This window comes from Xenopus laevis, chromosome 2L (assembly GCF_017654675.1).
Source record: "Xenopus laevis strain J_2021 chromosome 2L, Xenopus_laevis_v10.1, whole genome shotgun sequence".
Classification (NCBI taxonomy): Eukaryota; Metazoa; Chordata; class Amphibia; order Anura; family Pipidae; genus Xenopus; species Xenopus laevis.
Window position 1 is genome coordinate 163,945,009 of NC_054373.1, and position 22,499 is coordinate 163,967,507.

General features: G+C 39.3%; 1 protein-coding gene across 1 annotated transcript in view; it reads right to left on the reverse strand.

Annotated features, from left to right (window-relative positions):
• LOC108708699 (microtubule-associated tumor suppressor candidate 2) overlaps positions 1–22,499 on the reverse strand; it is a 262,184-nt gene that overhangs the window by 84,694 nt on the left and 154,991 nt on the right. The window contains exon 6 of the mRNA XM_041582652.1: positions 18,352–18,563. Coding sequence (XP_041438586.1) covers positions 18,352–18,563 — 212 coding nt within the window. The remainder of the gene's footprint in view (positions 1–18,351; positions 18,564–22,499) is intronic.

The window sequence follows — 22,499 nt, forward strand, 5'->3', positions numbered from 1 at the left end:
AACTTTTCTGCGCTAAATCCTTTGACTCGATGTTTCGAAGTCGAAGGATTTCAATTCCTGGGTCAAATATGGGGAGGGTTAATTACCCTCGATATTCGACCCTTAGTGAATAAAGCCCCTAAATAACCCCAAAAAACACAAAAAATAATAAAACCAATTCAAATAAATTTCAGAATAGGCCACTCTTACTTTCAAAAATAAAAGTCAATTTAAAAGTTGAGCAACCCCCTTTAAACCATTTTCATTATGTTTTCTAGGATTAAATCCAACGGGTTCTTTAGGTAAGATGGGGGAAATGTCCTGTGACATTTTTAAACCCTGATCCCTTGGCCTTTTCCCAGGGTTAAAAATGAGGATACTGGTTTGGATAGATTGGGTTGAAGGCGGGCTCCTCTATTCACCATGGTGAGGGTATCAATTTTGAGTGTGGCAAAAACTGAAGAGCCTGAAGAACATAGTATTGGGTAAGTTAAGGGTTTTCTTTCAGATTCCCTCAAAGGGTGAATTTCTTTTCCCTTTGGGAAACTAATGACATGCTCCGGGGTGTTTTAAATATTGCACTGAGTTTTGTATTTTTGTGGGTCAGGAAATAGGGGGCAAAATTTGGTGAGCTGGGGGTTATCCAAAGGGGTATGTTAAACCAGAGTACTGTATTCACCTAACAAAGCACACAAGGAAATATAGAACAGACTGCTTATAGGGAAATTTGTGTCTTTTTAAGGAATAACACAGAAAATGCTTTAGGACAATCAAACAAATCTATAAACTTGGGAAGCAAGTTTTGGTTGTATAAAAAACCCAAGATGTACTCCCAAACAGAGCCCAATGTAGATTGACAGTCCACATAGGGGCTATTAATGGCCAATCACAGCACTTATTTGGCCCCTCCAAAACATTTTTCCTTGCTTGTTTGTTTCCCAAACTCCTTTTTCTTTCTGAATGTTGCTCACTGGTTCAAAGGGTTGGGGATCCCTCCTAGGCAGAGGGTTGAAAATTTTGTTTGGGGAAAAGGCAAAATACCCGTCCCACTCCCTTTGTTTTCATACCAAAACAAAACAAAAAATACATACAATAGAGCCCATTCATGGACAGTGGGCAAGTTTTGCGCACCGGATACTCCATAGCAACCCAAATTTCTGTGATTAGAAATTTTTAAATCACAGGTATAAATTTTTGGTTGAAAGATGAAACAGCACCACTCCCTTAAAGATAAAAGGAGTGGTGTGTTTATTTTGGGCAATGAACAGTAATGAATGAAATCCTGGGAAATGTAGGGGTAATAAAATCTTGGGCTTAAAATGTGGGACTAGTGTTTTACCCCAAGTTTTAAAGGGGTTTCCCTAAAACCCAGATTTAAACTAAAATTTAAAATCAGGGACTCATAAAGATATTAACAAGCGCAAACACAGATTAAAGGGACAGGGACAGGAAATTCTGAATATAGGGTTTCCCCAGGCCTATTTAGACAGGAGCAGCACACATAGAGATGGCAGTTAATATGCGGAAAGGGCCCGTGAAAAAAGAACAAAACATATTTGGCAGAGCACATAGATACACAACATAAAACACATTCTTAGGCACCCACAAAACACTGGCATTCACACAGATCAGGGCGATCAGATCAAATAGACAGGCCAACAACTGATTAAGAAGAGATTTGTATTTACACATCCAGTAAATAAACCCGGGGTCTCTCAAATATCCACAAAAACCGATGCCCCAAGTTTTCCCCCCGGGGCAGCTTCTCTGTTCCCCTTCCTAAGAAGCTGAAGTTGTTAAAGACCCGCCAGGAATCAAATGGACAGGCAAAATTTGGCCAATGGGCTTATTGAATACATCTCAACCTGATGATTTTTTTGCAAACAGCTCACATTAAATTTTCATAAATATGGGAAATACATTACAGACACATGGGCTGCCAGCAGGGACGACACCCCACTTCTCATAACGTCTGGGGGCTGGCACACATTATCTGAATCTCACTGGAGTTTTCCCCCCCTCCCCCCTTTCCTCTCTGCTCTTGCTCCCCCCAACTATTTGGAAGATTGACAGTGGCACTCTCCAATCAGCTTCTCCTGCCCCGAATAGACATGCTTCCTTAAAAGGGGCAGCAGTCTTCAACCCGGCCCTTTCCCTCTTCCGGGTCCTCGGGAAAAATGATTGGGAGATCAGGGAATCTCTGTCAATTTTGGCAATGTACAGGGTTTTCGCAATCCCAGCCGTTTAACATAGTGGTCACCCCTAGACCCACTGGCATTCATGGCTCCCGTCCCTCCCCTTTATTCATGCAAAATTTTTATTTATCTGTAACTGGAGAAATTTGGGATTGGCGCATGGGAAATTTAAAAAATAAATTGTATCTCCAGCGCATCCATGTTTTTGGGAAAACCGATGGGGGGGTTTTTTTGGGCCCGGGGCAATGCCACCCCCCTAAATCCGGGCGCCCTGGGGCCCCCGGGGCCCCTAGGTGGCCTTTCCACAAACCCGGGGCCTGGCAAACCAGCAATTGCTCCAATTGCGCATTGGGGCTGCCCCCAAAACCCCAACAGTCAGTTTAACGGAGGGGGCCCGTAAGAGGGAAAATGCCGTGAAGTCTGCTGCCGAATCTGTGACAAGGGGTAAGTATAAGGGCATGGGGCTTTTCCACGGGGGAAGTAAGCCTGGAGGAGGGAGGGGGGTTACTTTGGGGTGGGGTTATGGGATTTTTTTCCTACAGGGTTTCCTTTCCCTTTAACTCTTCCCTTAGAAAAAGGTCCCAGCCGTTTTGGATGCGGGTTTTAATGGTTCTTTTGGTTGGGGGATTTTATTTAAGGCACATACCCTATTTGGAAACCCTACCCGGGGCGGGTTTTGGGGAAGCGCTAGAGCCTCCCCAAGCTTCATTATAATCCCAGGGGTTTACACCCCTTTTACAAACTGGCTGGAGGGGCCCCCAAATATTGGGGGCCCCTGTTATGTAGCGACAGTATGAACTGTTTATCTTGGGTTTGGGCCTGATAGGTTTTTTCCCTATATCCCCTGCGGGTCCCTGCCTTCCCTATACTCCCTGCTTGTGCCATACTTTGGCCTGGCCCTATTGCTCCCTGTGTGTGTCAACCCCTGCCTGCTCTATAACTCCCTGTGTGTGACATACTCTCCCTTTGCCCTATGTTCGATGTATTGATGTCCCCAAAAAGGATATGTCAAGGTTGCCGGTAGTGTGCTCTTTCTGCCCGAGTTTTAAAAAAATTTTCCCCCCTCAGACTTGTAGTAAAGCTCAACCAGTAATGTAAGAAAACCAGCACTCACTAAGCACGAAAGTTTACATAAAAAAGCAAAAAATAATCCCAAAATATGGGGGGGTTAAGTATTTTGTAAAAATGTTAACACACCTTTTTAGGTTTAAGGGCGAAGTAATGAACATAGGTAATTGTTATATGCGCACTTTTTCCCTAAAAAATCCTTTGGGTGAGTGTAATTTTAACTTATTTGCGCTAATAAAATATTTACACAAATGCCCAGTACCTTTTTCTTATAGGGGGCGGGCAAGTTTGGAGCGATTGGGTGAACCATAAACCCCCCAAAACTCTCCCAATGCCATCTCAGACAAGATACGCATTCTTAATATGACTTAGAAAACTTGTTTCCCATATGAGTGATGAGTGATATTCCTGCAGTTAGCACCAAGTATTAAGTTTTTGGTATGTTACCATTAATGTGGACATGGTCTTTAAAGTTCTTGTAGTTTCATGGGTGTGGTTTAAAAAGAGGGAGTGTAGGCCAAAAGGCCAGAACAATTTCATGCCCTCTGTAACCACAGAAGTTGAGCAACACTGGTGCTCCTGATAGCAAAAACTGCACTGGCCTGGGGCAACAGTGAGCAGCAATCCTCTTCCTCTCTCCCTCCTTCTTTCTTCACAATTCCCACAGCCAAATACATGCTTAGTAGAGTAAAAAAGCCATGCAAGTGGCACAAAAACAGAAGCAAGTCACACAGGTACCCAGTTTTCTGTTAACAAGAGCACTAAGCCAGGGTTTCAGGTAAATTATTACAATCCCTGGGGGTCCTTAATATTTTGGCAACCCCCCAGTGATTTGGGAGTGGCAATGATGGGGGGGTGCTGTTAAGGACCCCATGTCGTTAAGGACCCTTCTTTAAAGACAACTGTACTTTGGGGATCTCAAGGTTACAAAAATCTGTACAGCCAGATATTGACTTTATATAGAAATGATTACCAAGGGGCATGTTAAAGATTAATTTAAAAAAATGACTACAACTTTTAATACATAAACCCATAAATATGCTGTACCCCATAAGGGACTTAGGGGTAATGTTCTGTGCTGAAATCTCTGCACGATATTTTAGGTTTATCCCCCAACATTCTTCTTACATAGTGATTTTATGGGAAACTGGTTGTGCAGGGCTTGTACTTAATGCTCTGTACCCCATTAATGTTTTTTTTCAATCTAGGGGGGCATACCATGCAATCTCTGCCTCTGGCCCACTGCTACCTTAAAGCAGGCCTGACTCTATTTAATATTTATTTATTTAGTTTTGCCTTGCACTAACCCCAAAAGAATTCACAGACATTCCAATAATATCTATATTAGAGAAGTGAATCAATAACTTTAGAAGACATTTTTAACTTAACAAGCTATCAGGTTATTTAAAGAACATGTAAAGTACAATTCACTTGGTTTATTCTACTGCACAAACAAAAAGCTGATTTAGGGTTGCCTGCAGAAATATATATAAGATGCTGGGGCAGTGCTTTTCCTTGGCAGGTATTGGTTTCTCCTAACATAAACACTAACCCCAAGGATAAACACACACAAACTATTTCACTTAGATGTACCTAACATGTTGATGCTTCACATGAAATGTGCTTTACATGCTCTTTGAGACAGGGGCTCATTTATCAACACTGGACACAATTGCCCATGCACCCATGGTTACCCATGGCAACCAATTGTTGCATTCATTGTCCTACCTGCAGCTGCCTGAATAAAGCCCAGACACTGATTTGTTACTATGGGTTACTGCCCATGGGCAGATTTGCCCAGTGTTGATAAATGAGCCTCCTGTGTGCTTAGCTATTGCATGCAGAAATGTATTATTTTCAAAAAAAAGTTATGTATTTGTTTAGAAAATAGTAAATTCAGATAAAATCAGTATTTCATGAATACTTCATATACTTTGAAGGTGAACTATTACATGCAAGACAACAATTCAACAAAATATGTAATTGCTATATGACATAGTCCTGCAGGTTTGCATGGGCAACTGCCCATGGCAGAAAATTAATTATTCAAAACATCAAGCCTGTGAGGTCTGTTCAGTTCATTTGCTTTTCAGCAATAAATTGCCCCACAATATTCACAGCTTTTTCATAAAGTTGTTCACAGTTGTTAGAGGTTACCAAATCCTGTGGTATTTTCAGCAGTCAACATCTCTAAAAGTTCAGGGGGTGCATTAATTCTGATATCTGGTACTTCAACCTGGGTCAGGTGTACTTCTTCTATACTGTTTTCTTCCTCTGAAGGGTTGTGTAAGTGCAGGTTTGTTAGATGATTGTTTAGTTCATGCAGCTGTAATGGAGTATAGTTTGACTCTGTTGAAAGGCTATGATTGTTATGGGCTTTATGTGCGTCAGACAACATATTATGATAAACTTTTTAAAACCCAATGCAAGCAGAATAAATCCGTATCATTTAGTGGATCAAAGCAAGCAGATATTTTCTAAAGGTGGCCATACACGGATAAGATCGCTCGTTTGGCGATGTCGCCAAACGAGCGGATTCTCCTCCGATATGCCCACCTTGAGGTGGGCAATATCGGGCTGATCCGATCGTGGCCCTAGGGCCCAACGATCGGATCCTAGCGTTCGCCAAAGCGGGCGGTCGGATCGCGGGACCACATCAACGAACAGATGCGGCCGCGATCCGACGGGATTTTTAATCCCATCCGATCGGAGATCTGGCCGACTTTCGGCCAGATCTCGATCGGGGAAGCCCGTCGGGGGCCCCCATACACGGGCCAAAAGCTGCCGACACGGTCTGTCGCAGCTTTTATCGGCCCGTGTATGGCCACCTTAAGTTGTAAAAAAACTGATCTGAACGTGGAACTAATTAATCTGTTTATGTCTCTCCACAAGCGCTCAATCCTTTCATTGTGGACGGAGCTTCCTCTTATTACAGATGCTGCTGTTCTATGATGATCTGTCATAAACTTGCCACACTTTCTGATTTTCACCACCAAGATCTGTTCTAACATGTATGGGCCATCCATGCACATGTACTGAGTTTTGAAACAAAGAATAAACTGTATCTGATTTGTTATTGGTGGAACAAGCAAGAAATAAAATAAGCCTACTAAACCCATCTATCGCTCCATGGATCACAAGCTTCCACCTAATCAGTTTATGCAATCCATCTAAGTGCCAACATAATTCGGGCAGGGTGAATAATACACTCTCCTTGAGATGGTTTGTCTTTTTCTCACTGCAATCCCTTCGGGATCAACTTCATGAAGTATTGTTCTAAGCGATGTCTCTGAACATAATTCCACGTGCTCTTAAGTGACCATTTATGAAAACTTCACCTGCATGCATGTGACACTTTTTAATATCTTTTATCTCCTCTTTCAATGTAAGCATCATTAATGCTGGTGAATTTCTGCCATGAAATCCCATTTGCATCCATCAGTCTATAGACCATATTTCGACTGATATCCAATCGTCTTGCAATTTCAGATATGGATATGGTCAGCCTTAACTCAAACAATCTCTTTATATTATTAACTAGAACTCCCTAAAAATTAAGGAAAAAATTGTTATAGATGAAGTGTTTCATTCATAAATTGTCAATACATTGTCTTAAAAGCTATATGCAAAAGTCTATGTAAAAATAATTAGTGTAAATGCTACAACAGGATTTACAACTAGGGATGAGTAAAATATTTTCAAAGCAAAAAAATGCCTACAGACTCTAATGTATAGTTGAAAAAAGTTGCACATTTTGAAAAATATTGCAAGAAAAACATCCATTGACTTTTTGTCAATGTGTTTTTCGCAAATTTTCGGTAAAACACGTCAGATTTGTCCAACACTAACACATGTCATTCACATAATGTAAATTTTCTACTTAGGATTACCCATTGGCACATACTACTAGAAAAGTAATTTTTTAGGAAAATTATATATTTAAATAAATCAGTGTTTTACATAGGAGTTTTTATATAGGTCTAGTTTTCCTATAAGTTTTAGTATTTTTTAGAATATCCTATCACTAGCACATTTGCAATTGGTCTTCATTATTTTTTATAGAGTTGGAATTATTTGCATTCCTTTTCTGTCTCATTTTATATTTCCAATTGGGGTCAGTGACCCTGAAAACCAAAAAATATTTCTCTGAGAGGCTACAATTTTATTGCTATTGTTATTTGCTATTGCTTAGCTTCCTATTAAGGCTCTCATATTTTCAAATTCCATGTATTTATTTATTTAAACCACTATGTGGTTGCTAGGGTAAGTAATAACATAGAAACCAATTAGCCACTGAAATACCACATTGGAGAGCTACTAAAACAGAAAGCTAAATAACTGAAAACAATAAAAATGAAGACCAACTAAAAAATGTCTTTGTATACCAATGTCTACATCATACTAAAAGTTAATATAGGCTTTAGTAAGAGTAGAATCAAGTTAAGAATGTGCCTTTGTAAATAGTGGATAGGAGAGAATGAAAGACAGAATGGCTATTATTAGCAGGTTTTTAGTTGGTCTTCATTTGTATTTTTTATAGATTTTTAATTACTTGCCTTCCATTTCTGCCTCTTTTAAGCTTTTAAATGGAGTCACCAAATTACTATTGCTCTATGAAGCTCTAATTTATTATTTTTACTTTCTATTACTTTTACTTTTTTTTTTTACTTCTACTCAAATCCCAGTCTCTCATTTTACTGCTTGGTTACTAGGGAGAGCTATTTGATTACAACTACAGGACTTTAGCTGTCATTTGCATGCTCCAATGTTCATGCTAGTGGATGCTATAGTTCAAGAAAACTGGAGTCAGATGACTAAAAGCTGCAGTTTGTATATCTGTGCAGCAAAGAGATTATAATCATACTCTCCCTGGATGTTTTATGTCTGAACTAAAACTCTGGGTGGTAAGCAGAAATTATAACTCAATGACAGGTGGGGGCTGCCATGACCTTACAACTGTTACTTAAATAAAACTTGCCAGTGTTACAACTACTACTCCAATTTAGGAAGGGTGAAGGATATGGTTTGTGCTCAGGGTCGGACTGGTGCATTTGGGGCCCTCCAGGTTCCAAACCGTGGGGCCCCATGCACGCAAGGAATCCTACCGCATGTGCAAAATCCTCCACAGCGTACTACACTTATTTTTCTTTTAGTTAGTTTAGGCTGATCAGGGAGGGGGTCTGGGCTGGCAGGGGCTATCATATGCACCTTTGTGGTAATAAACAGATAAAAATAGGGCTTGCTTATGCCCGCTGATGTTGCACTCTGTTCCCCACACCAGATTTTTAATGCAGCACAAGAAGCAGAGTGCAGCTTTCCCCAGCGCAAATATGTTTCTTATGTGAGCTCTTGCATGATTTGGTGCTCTTACACTTGTGCACCTAGAAACACAAATGACTCCATGTGAGTTATGCTATTTTTAAACATACCTCAAAATTCCTTATTACACAGTGTTATGCTGATGTATAAAGGCTGGAGTGACTGGATGTGTAACATAATAGCCAGAACACTACTTCCTGCTTTTCAGCTCTCTTGCTTTCCACTGGTTGGTTACCAGGCAGTAACCAATCAGGGATTTGAGGGGGGCACATAGGTCATAACTGTTGCTTTTGAATCTGAGCTGAATGCTGGAGATCAATTGCAAACTCACTGAACAGTTATGTCCCATGTGGCCCCCCTTATAGTCACTGACTAACTCAGAGTTAGAGAGCTGAAAAGCAGGAAGTAGTGTTCTCAGTGCCGATTCTACTTACAGCGCCGCCTGAGGCGGCTCCTCCAATGCCGCCCCTCCCTCGCCGGCAGGAACACTAATGCGAAGAGCGTAATTGTGCTCTCTCGCAATAGTAAAGCCGAATTTCCGGTTTAAAAACCGGAAATTCGGCTCTTAAAGGTACCAGGAGCGGCTTTTTGCCACCCCTGGAAACCTCTCCTGCGTTGCCGCCTGAGGCGAGTTTCTCAACTCGCCTCATTGGCGGCGCGCCCCTGAGTGTTCTGGCTATTATGTTACACATCCAGTAACTCCAGCCTTTATACATTACATTTTTGGCTAACTAACTATATTAGATACATTTTTTATTTGCACAGCCTATCTATTTACCAACTTTTATTTATACACTGAACTGATCCTTTAATAGAGAAGGGAAGTAATCACTTTTACAGTTATTACAATTGTTAAAGGATTCTGAGAGTGTTAGTTCAGCACATTGTCAACAGCATTTTAAACAATCCTGGTTTTAATGGTTGAATCTATGACTCTCCATTTTTTTGTTAGCCTATGGAGTATAGTTATGAAAGCATGAAACTAAAAAATATAAATATAGATGTTTTCATGAAAACTTAAAGGAGAACTGTCATGAGATATAGTAGTTTCTATTTTACACAGTAAAGTTAACAATAAAAATAAAACCTATAACATAATAAAACAATAGCCTTATGTCACCTCTGCAGCCTCAACCAAGCTTTTACTAATCCCATGCAGCCAAACTCAAAAGCAGCATAGTCTGCAACAAGGTGTCATCATAATCAGCTCCAAGTATGCTCCTATGTATCCCCCTGGAGGAGCCAATTACCTGATTCCCCCAACAAATACGATGTCATAAGGAGATGACCTTTATCAGAAGCCTGCCATTTGCAAGGAATTATGGGGATTGTAGTTTTCAATAGGGGCAGATTTATCAAAGGTTAAGGCGAATTTTCAAAGGAAAAAACATTGGCATTTCAAGCTATTTTTTGTGTACTTCGACTAGGGAAGAGTCGAAATTCAATTTGAATTTGAAAAAATTAAAAGATTTGAATATCGAAATTTATCATGTACTGTCTCTTTAAGAGATGACCATTCATCATCCAAAACCTGCCAAATTGCTGTTTTAGCCTATGAGGGGCCTCCTAGAACCTACTTGGAATCAATTGGTGGACTTTGGGAAAAACTTTGAATCGGATTTGATCGAATGCAATATTTCTTCGATTAGAACGATTGAAAATTGGCAGAATACAGACCTATTCAAAAGAAAACGGACGATTTGACCGAAAAAAAACCTTTAGCTTAATTTCGGCTGATCTTTTTGAATTCAAAGCTTTTTCAATTCAAAATTCAACTCTTGATAAATATGCCCCTTAATGTGACATTTGTTCCATTAATATGTTTAACTCTCCCCCCTCAAAAGTTGCTTATAATGGGGATCAGAGAGGAAATATGCCAGTGTGAAAGAATGCTATAAACATAGCTATAATCTCAGTCATAAAGCAGGGCAGGGATGCTTCTTTTAATGGGTGTCAGAGAGGAGCTGTGCCAATGTGAAGTAATGTTGTGTTATAAACATATTTAGAATCTCAGCCATACAGCATGAAGTACGGCATACAGGCAGTGTAGGACAGGCAGAGTATAGCAAACACACAGGGAATATAGTATGTTGTGTACATAATATATTCATACTCCAGCAGTTTGTGTGAGATTTGATCAGGAGAACAATGCAGTCAATTAGAGTTTGGGTCTAAGGTGAACAGTACAGGTTTTTACAATACTGTGGGAGATTATAGGTTTGAACAATACATGCCTGAGAAAGACAAGGAGCAGTACTACTGAAAATGATCCTCTACAATCAGTTTGAAAAGTTATTTTCTGTCAACCAAACCAGAGGCACAAATTCAGTTCTTCAATTATGCTCCCTGTCTGCAAACAAAGAGGTGTTGCGCACAGATATGATGTTACTAGAGGATGAGGGAGGAGAAATATGACTCAGGAAACATGGGCGGGCCTAAGTAAATATTGCTGAACTGAATAGATACAGGTATGGGACCTGTTATCCAGAATGCTCGGGACCTGAGAGTTTTACGGATAACGGATCTTTCTGTAATTTGGGTCTTCATGCCTTAAGTCTACTAGAAATTCATTTAAACATTAAATAAACCTAATAGGCTGGATTTGCTTAAAATACGGATTAATTATCTTAGTTGGGATCAAGGACAAGCTACTGTTTTATTATTACAGAGAAAAAGGAAATCATTTTTAAAAATTTGGATTATTTGGATAAAATTGAGTCTATGGGAGACAGCCATTCCGTAATTCGGAGCTTTCTGGATATCGGGTTTCCGGATAAGGGATCCTATACCTGTACTACTACTTTCAGATTCTGAAAATGCTTGATCTGGAGAGCTGTTAGAAATGAGTGAGAAGAAAGTGTTTATAACACACATTTTATTGTAGTAATTAATGTTATATATCTGTGAGAAAAATGGTATGGTTTATAGTTCATGGCAGTTCTCCTTTAAACCAAGTAATACCTGTGAAAAGAATAATTCTTGGGCACATTTGCACTACAGTACCAAAGAGTCTAATGAGTGCTTTATTCAAATGTATAGGGCATGCTATAAAATCCTCACACCCACTTGTTTACATTTATCAGCTAGAAATCAGTAATCATGTACAATAACATTAAAACAAAAACCTGATCATGTGCTCTCACCTCAGAAGATGCCATATTTGAACACTGATGTGGAAGTATGCTGGAGCTCTTGAGAAAGCAGCACTAGCTGATCTAAAAGAGGTGGCTATTGATGTGTAGATCATATTACATTTAGAAGAAAGCTTTTGATTGGAAAATAAAATCATGCAGTGGATTGGTAACAGGAGACAATAGGGGTGGGGGGAAACTAATAACACGAGCCGTGATTTGTTCATTGTTAGTAAATTTTAATTGGTTTTCAAAATTCTTACAAAATGATAAAAAATAATGCTACATTGACAAAATAAATCTGATAGCACAAAACTGATAAAGTAATCTTACTACATAGTTTGTATCAGAATATTAGTTAACAAAATTAATTAGATGATATACTGTAGATATCTGAAGAACAGACACTGATGTTTATCCATTTTATCAAACAAAAGAGATAATGTGAAAACATACATATCTTTTAAGTAAAGATGGTTGTACATAATGTATTTGGTGAAACTAAAAGCTGTATGTTCTTTTGTAAAACAACAAAAGTTGAGCAAAATGTATTGGAAGTTGAGCAAAACATGTTTGTGCTACAAAAAAGTAATTTGCACTTTTGTTACAATGCAATAGATATATTATATGTACACAATTTATTTTTGCTAACTATTATCAGTTTTGTTCCACAATACATATTTAAGCAAGACTACATATATTTTGTGGCACAAAATCCATGTTCTCATTAATTCTGTCCAAATGATGCAGAAAATCCTATTAACAGATTAATTTTGCTTACAAAATGTACTTTTTGTCAACATAATGTACATGGGACAAACGGCACCCCATATTACACTGTCACATAAAAGATGTCAGGGCCAGGAAATGAAACATCGCCTAATTATCCCATACTAGACCTTATCATGTTTGTGGGAAATGCTAAACGTCAGATATTACCCCAGCTAATAAATGTCAGCATCGAGCAGACGCACAGCAAAATATCTGGCTGTCAGTCATCTCTCTCTCTGGCACCGGTCTCTTGCTTGTGGATTTATTGTGCTGTCTCCTTCAATCTCCCTAGCGCTCTGTATCTGAATTATTGGCTGGATGCAGCCGTTTCACTTTGTCTCGGGGCTTTCGGTAAAGTCAACACACGGATAGAATTGCTGCGTTGACTGAAAGGCTTAACGTGCCCAGGTGATTTTACCTCCTTTTGTGAAGTGCTCAGCAAGTGTGTTTATAAGTGATGAGCCGGGAGGAACATTTGCTTACTTCATGGAAATAGGCTGTTCTGGCCTTTGTAATGGTATACTCTGCACTTCTGCCCATCCTTTGTGTTTGTTATGTTTGTTATGGGTTTTGGTTGCAGGGGGAACACTGTACAGTTGGAACTTTTGTTAACAGGGGAAATGAGATACACAAATAAACTTGTGCACAACAGAGTTGTGTTTCACATACATTTTATTTTAGGTTTCTACAACAACTAGCTCCGTGGCTTCTGAATCATCTGTGGTCTGATTGACCGTCAGGTTGGCCTGGAACTATATGAAGCTTCTAATGCTGTGAATGATTGTAATTCATCTTAGAACTGTGACTCTTCTAATGCTCTCACTTGCTAAAGGGTGGCCTCGAACTGTGAAGATTCTAAGGCCCAAATCAGTGATCCCCAACCAGAGACTCAAGAGCCAATGTAACTGAAGTTATTTCCCTCTGTGTCCCCAGAACTTATTGTCTAGTGCACTGATCCCCAACCAGCGGCTCACCAACCCCTTGGAGGTTGCTTCCAGTGGTCTCAAATCAGGTGCTTATTTCAGAATTTCTGGCTTGAAGGCAAGTTTTGGTTGTATAAAAAACAGGTGTACTGCCGAAGAGTCCACATAGAGGCTACCAAATAGCCAATCACAGCCCTTATTTGGCATCCACAGGGACTTTTTTCATGCTTGTGTTGCTCCCCGACTCTTTGAATGTGACTCAACAGATAATAAATGTTGGGGATCTCTATACTAATTTGTTGCAGGCTGCCCTAGAACTGAATATTCTAATGCTCTGACTAACAGAGTCTGTCGAGGCGTCCTAATGCCAACTCTCACAACTATAAGATGGACAATAGCAAATGATACTGAGGTTATATAGGCTTATGGTTAAAATAAGAATAGGCTGAAGGGAAGTGTCCGAGACTGGGGTCTACTATGTCCTGGGCTGACCTGGTGTTCCTTCTGGCACTGTTGATAGGTTAAATGTCAACTAAAGCTGGCAATACAAATAACTGCTGACAGACCATGTGTATGGGGCCCTCCGACGGGCTTCTCCAATCGATATCTGGCCAAGAGTCAGCTAGATGTCAATCAGGCAAGGATAAAAATCCTGTTGGATCGTTCATTGATGTGGTCCCGCAATCTGACCGCCCGTTATGATACAATGGTTGGGCCCTAGGACCCACGATCGGATCAGCCCAATATTGCCCAACTCAAGATGGGCATATCGAGAAGAGGTCTGCTTATTTGGCGAAATCGCCAAACTAGCAGATCTCTATGTGTATGGCCACCTTTAGAGCTGTGAATGTTCTAATGATGATCTGATGGGTGGCATGCTAATATAAATAGAACACTAGGTAACTGCCAAACAGGTTAAGAGGGGCCCAGCACACCACAGCCTACCCACCTGCCTCTTACCACCCCTGCATTCTTCTTTGCTGCCCCTTGTGCATGCCCGCTGCAGATAGTTCACAGCTTGGGATATATACTGTATCTAACAGGGCCACACAGTCTATTATAAAGGCAAATTATATCTGTTAACCATGAGGCCTGGAACACACAAGGCTCACATACCCACTCATGCACCAATCCCCTCAAATCAAAAATGTGGAAAAATTTGCTGCGACAAAAAAGTCGCCATAAGACAAAAAACGTCCATTTACTTCAATGTGTTTTGTGATTTTTCGCCATTTCACAAATTTTTCACCCATTACTAGTGTCAGGACAGGCAGGTAAAAATAGCATCTGCCATAAAGAGGCGACATAAGAGCGGCCCATGGGTGTTGACCTAGAAGCCCCATTCAATGCTTAACTCAGGTATCTTTTGAGCACTGTTGTGTCTTTAGTCAGTTGTACCAAAGAGTAAAAAAACCTTCATTATGCGAAAGGGTGGGCACTAAATTACTGCACACTAATAGGTAAAATCTGGCACAAGCAGTACAAGGTTCAGAACTCTCCTGTGCAAGTGCACCCTGTACATAACACCTCCATTAGGTTCCTAGTATCTTCTGCCAGTTATGAAAAAAAGCTGACAGTAGGATGTGCATGGTGAGCACGCACGCAGCCAGGGGAAAGAGGCACTTCTTGGTCCACTCCTGCTTTATTTTGTAACATTCAGTGTAAGAAATGTTCCTAGCGTGTAACATGAATTCAGCCTTTCAATAATTCTTCTTCTTTTAGCTGCCTTCATCTTATCCCTGTATTACTCATTCCTACTGTATACAGAGCATTTTGCCCACTGCATGCCAACGTTCTACTCAAAAAGAACGCAGTCAGTTCTTGTACACTTTAAATAAATTACAAATACAGTGGAACCTCAATTTTAAGTACCCTGATTTTAAGTTTTTCTGCATTTTACATTTTTGTTGTGGTCCCACCAATTTGTAATGCATTTCCATGGGTGCATTTCCTTTATTTTAAGTAATGTTTTCCTGGCTTTTACATAAAAATGTTGTCCTGATGTTGCCAAAAACTGGTATTTCCCTCTATGAATGTTATTATTTGTGAAATAAAGACGTTAAAAATACTAACCAGATGTATATTTTGCCCGGGTTCTGCCTGTAAATGGTCAATTCCAATTCGTCTGCCCCTTATACAGTCCTGCACCAATCACTTATTGCTTCAGGTTGTGTATGTGACTGACAGAGTCTTGCACTCGCCCCCCATAGTTTAACATTAACCTGCAATGTTTAACCCTTGTTATTAACACAGTAAATATTGTATCTCAAAGTGAAACGGACTCCTGTGCTTATATCCTTTCAGTACTTGAAGAAAAAGTTACTTTAACACATTTCCCTGATTTTACATTTTCCCGGATTTTACATAATTTTTTCTTGGTCCCCTGAAAAATGTGAAATGGGGGTTCTACTGTAAATTGATGAAATATAAAAACGTTTATAAATACATATACATTATAAATAATAATAATAATAATAATAATAAAAAGGAAAATAATACAAATAAAAACACTGCTACAAATAATAAAAATAATACGTATACAAATATTAAAAACAAAATAAAAAATACAAATAAAAACAAATAGTAAAAAAATGAAATAAAATATAATGATAAATATATAAACAATAATAATAATAAATATAGATATCAATATATATATATATATATATATATATATATATATATATATATATATATATCAATAAATGTAAATTCTAAATAAATATATTGTTTGGTTATGAAACCAGACAATTGGCAAAGCAGTAAATAACAGAGAAGGCTTAGTCTAGTTTCAGAGCTAGGAGCCTTACAACGTGCATGCAATGATGGGCTTATTGAGTTTGGCCTTTGTTGATGATATTTGCCAGCCATTGATCTGGGTGCGCTTTGATTAATTTAAGAAATTAAATTTTGATTCAGTCTTATAAAATAAAATTGTTCCAAGAAGTTAAATTATATGGGCAGCAATCCCTCTCAGAATGTGTAGGAAAGAGAAGAACTCTAATCTGGTGTCCTGCTATTTTAGGACTTCCCAACCTGAATAGCTGTCAGTTGTTCATCAGTTGTAGGTCAAAGAGCTGGAGATCCCCAAAATGGACACCCCTGAAATAGTAGCCAATACCCTACTTCTAGCAGTGACCATGACATATGTTACTTGACTGATTATAGATGACAGAAAAAAGAAGAAAATACATTATTAATGTTTCCTCTTTTTTCTTCCTTTAAGGGTTTCTACTCAGCTTAGATTTTATTGCAGAACCGGTGACATGCTCTGCTGTCTTTCCCCACTGCCAAGTGACAATGTCAGACTGCTCAAACAAGTCCATCCATCTCTGATCTGCTTTCTCTCAAGCCCCCCATGCAAATAAAACACACATGGGATATACTCACAGACACAGTGCAACTTCCCATGGGTACCATACATATGGAATTAAATGGGGGTATTCAAGGTTCAACAGTGTAAAGTGTCAATGTTTATTTGTCCACTTGAAAGGTTTTTGCACATTCAGGCCAGTCTCCTCAGGAAGGCGTACGGGTTCAACACCATTGAATGGATAAAGAAACATGATGTCCCACATGTCTAAATTTTCAGTGCAAGTTATAATGTTATATGAGCATGCAGGAATACATTTTGGACAAGGCAAAGAGTAAGATGAGCCCCACCTATACATACAGTACAAGCAGCATTTCATTACAGAATGTAAAATGTTTTTAGTATTCTTCATTATAAATATACAACCATACGCATATAACTTTCAGATTCTGGAAGTTGCAGATTGAGTTGATATACACACACACATATATATGTAAAATGTAGGGATAATATATATATATATATATATATATATATATATATATATATATATATATATATATATGTGTGTGTGAAAAATGTAGGGACCCATAGGGTTAAAATGCCCCTATGGCTTTAAATTCCTATCCTTCCTCCTCTTCCCTAGTTGCTGGGCAAAATCTCATGTAGTGTAATTCCACCTATCCAGTTATTGGCCAAGAGGTGTAATGACCACTTCCTACCATACTTCAATATAGTGTTTGGAAAGAGGTGGATCTTTCTCTTTGGCTGCTGGTGTCCTAACCATCTGGATGTGTCCATTGAGCCTGGGTACACCAGGGCCCAGTAAAGCCATTACCCTAAAGGGACCAGCACCTTTAGTGTCTGAGTCGGGGACCAGGGAACCCAGTGAACGAGGTTAGCTAGACACAGGATTAGATCTATTATAGATAAGATAGAGAGTACAGATAGTAAGAGCAGCTTTGCGCTCCACCAAGGAGGTGTAGCTGGTAGTAGCTTCCCAAGGCTTCTAGATTGCCTTTAGTGAAGGGACACAGTAGATAGGGTGTCAGGCTAAGACTTCGTTTCCCTGACCACTCCACTGGGTGGGATTCCTATTACTGCTTGACTACAGTGTCTATAGAAGTCACATTCCTCAGCTGTGTCATCCTTTGCCTGTCTCAGCACTGCGAATACTACTTGCATATACCTCTTATGACTGTAAGTAAACCTGGGGACATTTGTCTTGTACAAATAAACTGTTACTCTTTTGTTTCACCATAAGAACCTCCTGGTGTCCATTATTCCTATTTTTACTGCACAGTAGCCTGAGTTGTAGTACACTACACCATTCCTGAAATCTTCCACTTAGTGAAGGCCCTAGTCTGAAGTGTTTCAGTCACATGTAACCCATGCTCTTATCACTAGCTGGACATTAACAACTTTTGGTCTGCCTAGCTCAAGTCAGTGTTACATATATCATAATGAATCTCTAATGAAAAGTCACCATTCATCTTTCGTACATTAAAATTCCCAGAATATTTTGATAAGGATACTTGGCTTCTTATTTATGGCCTTTGTGTAATGTAAATACTCACACATATAGGTTTCTACACAGAAATGTGTTTCAAAATCATACAAAAATGACTGTGAATACTTGAGATTAATTTTACCTTCTGAAAGAAGTACTGAGTAGTGATGGCAAAGACTGCAAACCCACAGCTCGCTTTCTTCAGTTCTTCTCTGGCCAATAAGAGCTTCTTTGTTTGCTCCTCACACTTTTCTTTGAGCTTCTGGATGACCTGACGATCAGATTCTCGGGACTGTACTTCTGGCTTGACAGCATATCCATTCTTGGAGATAGTCGGCCTGAGTTTGGGGTGTCCTAATGTAAAGAAAAGCTGTGCATCAGAGGGACAACACCAAGAATCAACATTTGTACAAGCACAGGTGTGATACAGTTCCATACTATGTTCCTATCTAGTGCTCTCAGCATAAAGAATCTTGATAAAGCTCCTCTGTGAAGGACCAAAACATCTACTTACACCATTAAAGCTTTGCACATCAATTAAGTCCCATGATTGGTCCATGTTCTATATGCTGATATTACTTTTTGCGGCAGCACCTGGGATTTTTTGCCTTTTTCTAGGGGTGAGTGTGCTGCTCTTCAGACTCTGTATATACAGGTATATATACAGTATATAAAGACTGTAGGATCCCAGAACTCACAAAAAATCCAAACACAGGCGACGGGGTGCAATCCATGCTGTGGTTAGATAGAAATCATTTGAAGAGGTCTCACTCTTCTTAAAGTGAAAATAAAAAGTTAATTACAATGGTTGTCTAACGTTTCGACTGCAACAACAGCCTTTAGCAAAGTGCAATAGAAAATGAAAAAAACAAAGCTTAAAAACACTGTTTGGCGGGACCCCACTGTGGCTTGTGGGAAATCGTGAGAATTCACAGGTGCAATGAATTACCCCCTCCTTTACCGTTTCCATGTCCTTTGTTCATCGGCCATGAAACTGCCCAGAACTTTGTCAGTGCCTCAAGTGCGAAGAAATGATCATATTTATATTGTCATTATCATAAGTGCCATTATTTTGACATGATATAGAATCAGCATTTTCCTGTTATATTTCTGTGTTATCCAGAGTTGCCAAGTGAGATAAAACATCAGACGCAATGAGTATCTTGACAAGCCCCCCAGCTGTTCCCTGCTTTGTTTGTATGGGAAAGGTTCATTATGGGAAGTGTCATACTCCAATTGTCTTTGTTAAATTTTAATAGGAAACCATCAGCACAGATAATCTGCCAGGCTCAGTTCTATCCATATGTCAAGATGGGCTGATAAACTCAGTCAAACCGCAGGAGTGAGACGCAAGGCTATTCGAGGATAACGGATTCACTCGGAGGGTTATAGATTGTAACTCAGCAGAGGTTCATCTCGGCACTCTCGCTGCTTCTCTATTTAGTGTATATTGCATCAGCATGGTGATTAATCGGTTGTGGCTGAGTCATATTGGAAAAGGCTTTTCCCTGCAGGTGATAAATAGATAACAGCACGGAGGTATTGCATTAACATGTTGTGTGCCAATGATGGGGAGGTGGGTTGTCATACTGGAATGTTATTATAAGGGATAGAAGGGAGGTCAGTGACCTACAGATTAAAAGGCATTACGCTGTGTACTGTACATTCCAAGCTCTATCATTAGGACTGTGTCCATATATATAGGGCGACTGCTACAGACCCCAGAGGAGCAGTTTGAAGGCAAAAGGAGCTATAAATTCCATGAACAACACAGAAAGATGGAGCCTGGAGAACAAGATGGCAACAGAAGGGCAACATGGTTATCAGAAGGTGCTGGGGATTTTAGGTAAAAAGGCTATAGGTTGGAAAAAGGCTGCTTTGAACCAAGTATTAGCACAACTAAATGCTACTTCTGCACACATACAGTCTGCCATTTCCCTGCATAAAGAGGAGTCTAACAACTGTAGATTTGGGGTAGGACCTCACAAACATGGCTGCAATTTTGCAGCAACCAATCAGATCTTTTCTGTTAGAAAGTATAAAATGGATTGTTCACCTATGAGTTATGCAGTGGGTGATATTCTGAGATAATTTGCAATTGGTTTTAATTTTTTATTATGTGTGGTTTTTGAGTTATTTAGCAGCTTTCTAGTTTATAAATCTGGTTGCTAGGGTTCAAATTACCCAAGCAACCATCCATTCTCAACAAGAGGCTGGAATGTAAATAGGAGAGGGACCCGAAGAGAAAGATGAGCAATAAAAAGTAGCATTAACAATAAACATGTAGCCTTAGAGAGCATTTGTTTTTTTTAGATGGGGTCAGAGACCCCCATTTGAAAGTTGGAAAGAGTCAGAACAAGGCAAATCATTCAAAAGCTATAAAAATTAATTACAACCAAATTACATTTTGCTGAGAATGGGCCATTCTATAACATACTAAGGGTAGGACTACATGGACGATCCGACACGCTGCGAAAAAATGCAGGCGTCACTTCGTATGCAACCAAAAAAAGGTAATTAATTCAAATGTCGGATGGTGTCGTTGATCCGACGCTGCCTCTGCATCCGACAGTCGTGTCGCATCGGATCAACGCTAACATTTCATCCGACATTTCAATTACTGTCGCAGCCGACGTGACCCCTGCGTTTATGTGCAGCGCGTCGGATCGCTCGGAAATCGCCCATGTAGTCCTACCCTAAAAGTTAACTTAAAGGTGAACCACCCATTTAATATACTCTACTGTGATATTATTATTATACTATGTCTTCACATAACTGATCAAAGCTAACTGATTAAGGGGCGGGTGCTGCCGATTACTAAAGTGGTTCTATACTGCAACTGTCAGAGAATTTCCCCTCTAGTGTCGGACTGCCTATTGAACTAGATGCATATTAGATGCTAATTCTTCATGGATAATTAGCAACAGACAGAGAAACATGCCCCAGGCTGGTATCTAGGCAGGCCATGTAGCATGAATTTATAATTTATATACATGTGAATTTGAAGGGGATGTGATGGCAGCCATAGTATCAGTGCCATATTTTTACCCTGTGTGATTCTTTACTTGCACAGGTATGACAAGGGGCATACCGCCCAACATTTTGGAAGTAAAAAGAGGGACAAAATTTTTTTTGCACGTAGCGCAGCAACATTTTGTGACCACGCCCCTTTCTGTGGCCACACCCCCTAATTACCATGTTCATTTTACAAAATTTGGCAGGTTATCAAAGTTTGAAAATAATTCTCCTTTTCTAAACAGTTATTTTTGTGTTTCAAAATAGTTACAAAGTATCTTATTTGCACCCGTTACCTGTTCTGGGCTCTCTGCTAAAAAACAATTAAGTTAGAAACTTTGTTTCTTTTACTGCCTGTTCAGTGCATAGAAAATAGGGACTTTCCAGTACAAATGAGGGACTGCAGGTTGAGCTGTCAAAAGAGGGACTGTCCCTCTGAAAAAGGGACAGTTGGGATGACAAGGGTTAATGAGCTAGTAAAGTTGACATTCTAGTGAAGTTCACACATACCGTATAAATGCAAATGCCGCCAAAGATTGAAATTACCATCTATTCTAAATTCACTGTCACACCAACAGTTTCTCACCTCAAAGGTCATTTAGGGCGAGATTTGGGGAGAATGCCAATTCAACCTTCTTCATACTCCCGCATAAAGGTCACTGAAATTTGGGGTCAAACGTATATTCAGTTCTAGATATTACTGGAACTACGGCTATATGTCTTATCTATTAAAGGGGGTGGTTCATCTTTAAGTTAAATTTTAGTATGTCACAGGATGGCCACTAATAAGCAATGTTTCAATTGGTCTTCATTATTTATTAATTTTTTTTAGTTTTTGAATTATTTGCATTCTTCTTCTGACTCTTTCCAGCTTTCAAATGGGGTCATTGATCCCTTTTAAAACAAATGCTCTGTAAGGCTACAGATGTATTGTTATTGCTACTTTTTATTACTCCTCTTTCTATTCAGGTCTCTCCTATTCATATTCCAGTGTCTTATTCAAATCAGTGCATGGTTACTAGCGTTATTTGGACTAATAATAAAAAATGAAAACCAATTAAATGAAAACAATGGCTGTCTCCCATAGACTTCATTATAATCAAATAATTCACATTTTCAAAAATGATTTCCTTTTTCTCTGTAATAATAAAACAATAACTTGTACTTGATCCCAACTAAGATATAATTAATCCTTTTTGGTATCAAAACCAGCCTATTGGGTTTATTTAATGTTCACATGATTTTCTAGTAGATTTAAGGTATAAAGATTCAAAT